This window comes from Malus domestica, chromosome 17 (genome assembly GCF_042453785.1).
Source record: "Malus domestica chromosome 17, GDT2T_hap1".
Classification (NCBI taxonomy): Eukaryota; Viridiplantae; Streptophyta; class Magnoliopsida; order Rosales; family Rosaceae; genus Malus; species Malus domestica.
The window spans coordinates 15,967,259-15,972,606 of record NC_091677.1 but is presented as its reverse complement, the minus strand read 5'-3'; the positions used below and the strand labels follow the sequence as shown (position 1 = coordinate 15,972,606).

The window sequence follows — 5,348 nt, the reverse complement described above, 5'->3', positions numbered from 1 at the left end:
AGAGAGAATCTACATAAAAAAAAAAAGGAAGCAGTCCTATGTTTCATAAAGCAAGAAGATCTTTACACCTGCTACCCTTTCCTGCGAGCAGCCCAACAGGTGTGGAGGCATTTGTGGAGCCAAAAATAATCACAAGGCGACACGTGGATTTTTGGGTAAAAGAGGACAAAAATACCCTTGAGGCATACCGGGATTCCTACGCGCTAGCAGCAGACAATCATCCGTCAATCAAAACAAAAGTGCCCAAAATAGGTAACAAATTCAAAATTATTTCATCCATCATCATCCTATATTTTCCACAAGGTAATCATTCCATAACTTACAAAATATTCCACATAAATCACATAACCCCCAAAATATTTACACCAAAATGTGTTGATTAACCAATTAATGGATTAATTTCCTAATTAATCCATTAAATCACACATTAAATCATAAGTTACACCCTATCCCTACAAATAGGCTCCCAATTTCACCAAAAGATCATTCCAACACTCTTGCAAAACTCCCAAAAAGCTCTCTAAACACTTTTCTCTCTAAATTCTAACTTTGACATCGGAGGTTCTTCGGCCAAAGCCCCCCATTCATCGTGGGCGTGTGAGGCTTTTGGCCTTAACCAAAGGTGTTAGTTGTTTTGTAGGTGCAATTTTGTCCAAGATCAAGGAGGAAGAAATTTGCATCCACACAAAAATATCGTACTCCCAACAATGTTCAAAATGGGAAGAGATCCTCTTTGGATCTCTCCTACCAAAGCCCACCAATCAATTAATCCGAGTATTTAAAATTTGATCCAACAGCTAAAATTATTATAACTTTTTAAGGGCTCACTGTTTGTAACCGTTGGATCAAATTTCAAGGGTCCGAATTAATTGATTGGTGGGTTTTGGTGGGAGAGATCTGGAGCTCTTCCCGTTCAAAACTATTCAAAGAAGCTTTTATGTGAATTATATATTGGTGAATAATTCATGATAAAATGATTCTAATTAAAAGGGTTGATCCTATTCCCTAGGTTGAATCAATGATGTAGATTAATTAAGAGAAATATTAATTATGGAAATTTTAAAAGTGAATATATGGTATAATTATCACCAAAGCTACTGTATGGCAAATTTTTAGTTGTTGGTAGTGCCACTCGACGGTGCAAACTAACCACTCTACAAAATTTTCTCGTAAAATGGGATTAAATATAGTTTGACTAACTAAAATTTAGTAAGATGTGAAAAGTTGCATCTCTATTAATCACAATCTCTATCATGCTTCTAAATCTAGAGAGTGAGAAAGAAGATCTTAAGAGCTCCTCTAACATTAATTTTTTTTTTTAATAAATTTTTGGAAAAAAAACTCTATTTCTATTGGTTGAACTAACCTCCATATAATTATTTTCCTCAACAAAAAAATAAATAAAATTAGAGAGTATGGTTGGAATAATTTTTTTATAGATCGAGCTCCTAAAATAGCTTTCTAGGCTACTTAGCTAAAATTTAATTAAAAAATAAAGAACATGATTGAATATACTTGGAGAAGAATACCACTAGACTCTACAAAGTGCATAGCATTGAAGTCAATATCAGTTTAGTTCCCTAATGATATCAAATAGAGAAACTTGGGCATAACTTTCAAGTAAGCCTTACACTAATCATTTATTAATCCAGTGTTAGTCAAACCATTAGAAAAGGCCACATAATTAATGAACATATAAGGTAGAATGAAAGGGACTTCCATGTTCTCTATACGTACCTGCGTGCCAACTTGTAGGGTAAGCATTATTTTATTTGATCATTTCTCCTTAATTTCCGATTAAAATAAGGTCATATCACATGGAATACCATTGGGTGCCATCTTCCACGTTCTTTTAAGCATCTCAAAACATTATAATCTAAAAAGAAATTCAAGACAGAAAAGCTTGGAGAGTTAATAATTTTGGCAAAGCACTCCAGATGCATTGTGTTAAGATCATCTCCAGTTATGGAGCGATAAATGTAAAAATTAATATTTTAAAGGCCACCTTTAGAACTAAATTTTTTCATTTCTAATCATGCAGGGTTATAATTTGTTTCTCTTCATATTGTATTACTTTCTGACCAAACTTAGCCCGTCCTAATGCCAAACTTAGCCTGATTCTATTTAGTCCTTTGAATGGAGGTTAATTTTGTCAATTTAAAGACTAAATGTGGCCTACAGCCCTTGATAGGAGATGGCCTAAGGGCAGTTGCCTAATAAAACCATCTGCAATAAGAAAATACTATCTTCTGAAAGTTTTCTGATATCCAAATATGCATGAGCATAGTCAGAGGTAAAAAGTAACTCAACTCCTAATTCATAAATATGAATCTTCTACTACATACAAAGGCTTGGTTGTTATCAGATATATTCTACATGAGTATAGCAATATACCATCGAGATATATCTTCTACCACATTACTTCGAAATGTATTCCAATTTGATGCAAGAATTTTCTCTAAAAAACTGGGTGAGTGTGATCCAATAACATATAGATCTAAAAAAATAAAAAATAAACTAATTGCAGGGATCCAATGGAGTGGATTGTCCAAAATATTAGTGAAAAAAAAAGTGTACGGATAAACATTTATATATGTATATATTGAACACGCTAGTTTGAGTTCGTAGGGGCAATGAAACTTCCCTGTACTACTAGATTCCATTTGGGATATGTTTATTTATAAGCTTAAATTGGTAGAGAGATTTCATTGTGGAATATTGTTGCAAATCTTTGTAAGGCTATTTAATCATTATTGTCATGATCAATAGACTAGTTTATAGTAAAACCTGAATTAATTTAATTTGAAATGTAGCCAAATTTTGAACATGCATGCTAAAGACTTTCTCAATTTTAAAATTTTAACCACTCAAGGGTATAATTCAAACACTACTCGATGGGGCTCGACTGGATATGTATAACTATTGAAGAAGAATAAAGGTTTAGTTTTTCATATTTCCCCTATTACTTATAGGGGTGTGCTATCCACACACCCATTTTTACTTCTCACACATCCCTTATTAATTTCTATCATTTGATATTGTTTAATCCATTTGATCCAATGGTTGAAATTTAGAAGAGTATGTGAGAAGTAAAAAAAGGTGTGTGGATATCATATCGCTCTCTTATATTCTAGTGTTGGTGAAAAAGCGGTGAGGGAGAGTAAATAAAGCAGTAAAATAAAATGCAAAAACCGAGATAGTCCGGCTTCAGAAACCTGGAAGGTAGCAGCTGCCGATGGGCACCACCTAGGGATTAAACAACAAAAGACCTCGATGGGGTTATGATTCTTGAGGCAGTTGCCCCAGCAGACGTACCAGAAATTTAATGATAATGCAATATAAAATATCCCCTTACAATTAAAATATTCCAATCAATTCATCACTCCAAGCCTCCCAACTCCTTTAAATCCTGCCACCTGCTTCAGACTTTACACCAACGAACACAAAACCCAGCTTTTTTCTGCATCTGCTAGCCCCCATTTCTGCTTCATGGATTCAAAGAAGTCTAACAAGATTAGGGAGATTGTTAGGCTCCAACAGATCCTAAAGAAGTGGAAAAAGCTAGCAAATGCTTCTAAGAACACCACCACAACCAATTCCTCATCAGCTAATACCATAGTGATGAATAATGTCAATAGTACTACTACTAGTACTAGCAGCAATGGCAGCAGCAGAAGCATGAAGTTCTTCAAGAGAACACTCTCCTTCACAGACGTTTCCGCGGCTCAAAATGACATCGTGCCAAAAGGGTTTCTTGCCATGTGTGTTGGGAAGGAGCTGAAGAGATTTATCATCCCAACTGAGTACTTGGGTCACCAAGCTTTTCGGATTCTGCTCCAGGAAGCCGAAGAGGAATTCGGGTTTCAGCAAGCAGGTGTGCTCAAGATTCCATGTGAAGTGTCAGTGTTTGAGAAGATCTTGAAAATGGTTGAAGAGAAAAGGGAGGTGTTTTCCTTGCACAATGAGTTTGGATTCATTAATGCAGAGAAAGACATGATTGGCTTTTGCTCATCTCCATCAGATTGTGAGCTTACACCATCTCATCACCCTCAAATGTGCAGATGATGAATACTTTTGATATAGTTTGATATTATATGTTCTTCCCCATCTTTTTTCTTCTTTCTTTTGCTTTATTTTGTGAAGATAATGTAATGGAAGAGGGCTGAGTGTGCTTAGAGGAGGATTTAGGGTTGGATTAATAAGGTGGATTTCTTGTTCTACATGAAAATTATTAGTTAATAGTTGGATTGATGATCTTCAATTAAGATCCAAGTTATGTTGTATCCACCAACATATACGGATATGAAACGTTCATCTTAATTGAAGAGCCAAAATATTATTCAGTTTAAATTTAATGTCGTAATTTTGTGATTTTCATCCTATGAGTTAGTGATAACAGGAAAAACATATTATTTCCAAAAATTTGACTCCAAGCCAAGCCAAATGGGAAATTTGAAAAAATACCCAAAATTTGAACACTATAGAATTATAGCAATCTTTTTAAATTTATGATATGTATAACCAAAAATTGATATGAAAGTACTAATATACCCTTAATAATTAAGACTTTTTACAAAACAAATTCAAAGCCTCATCTCAACAACCTGAGAATTCCAGCCCTCTCACAAAACTCAGCCAATTTCTGATTATCAAAATCAAAAGCTAAATTTCCAACAAATACCTTGGCCTCCTCTTGTGGCTTGACATTCGAATCGTCCTCTCTCTCTCTCTCTCTCTCTCTCTCTCTCTCTCTCTCTCTCTCTCTTTCCTCAGACCATCTCCAACCCTTGGGCTAAAAGCCAAATTTTTTAGCCCGAAAAATTTAGCTTTTAGCCCAGAAACAGTTTTTCTGCTCCAACCCTTCTGGTCTAAAATTTTAGCCTCAAATTATTAAATAATGAATTTAGGATAATTTTTTTTCTTAAATTTACTTTTAAAAAAATTATGTAGACTATCGTAAATTAATTTTATGAAAATTTTTATCTGAAAATATTTAAATTCCTATAAATATTGAAAAATCACTAAATCGATACATGAAACTCATGAAACACTATGGAAGAATATGAAAATCATAATAGAGATGTATAAACACAAAATACATAAAACACACAAGACACACAGAACACATATGAAGCACTCACACCTTTATTAAACTCCTAATTAATTTTCAATTCAAACATTTCCCAAATATAAAAAATAAAATTAGAATAAGTTTGTACCCATAAAAATTTTATAAAAAATTTTCAATTTTTTAATCTTATATGTATCCATTCTTAAATATATCAATTTGTTAAAAATGTACCCTTTTTTAATATAAAATGTACCCATTTTTTATATAAAATTTCATT

The 5,348-nt window shown here is 33.5% G+C and overlaps 1 protein-coding gene across 1 annotated transcript; it reads left to right on the top strand.

Moving 5' to 3' along the window:
• Nucleotides 1-3,323: 3,323 nt before the first annotated feature.
• On the top strand, nt 3,324-4,343 carry LOC103405398 (protein SMALL AUXIN UP-REGULATED RNA 51-like). The gene has a single exon (XM_008344400.4). The coding sequence runs from the start codon at nt 3,490-3,492 to the stop codon at nt 4,063-4,065; it is 576 nt and encodes a 191-aa protein (XP_008342622.1). The 5' UTR covers nt 3,324-3,489; the 3' UTR covers nt 4,066-4,343.
• The last annotated feature ends 1,005 nt before the right edge of the window (nt 4,344-5,348 follow it).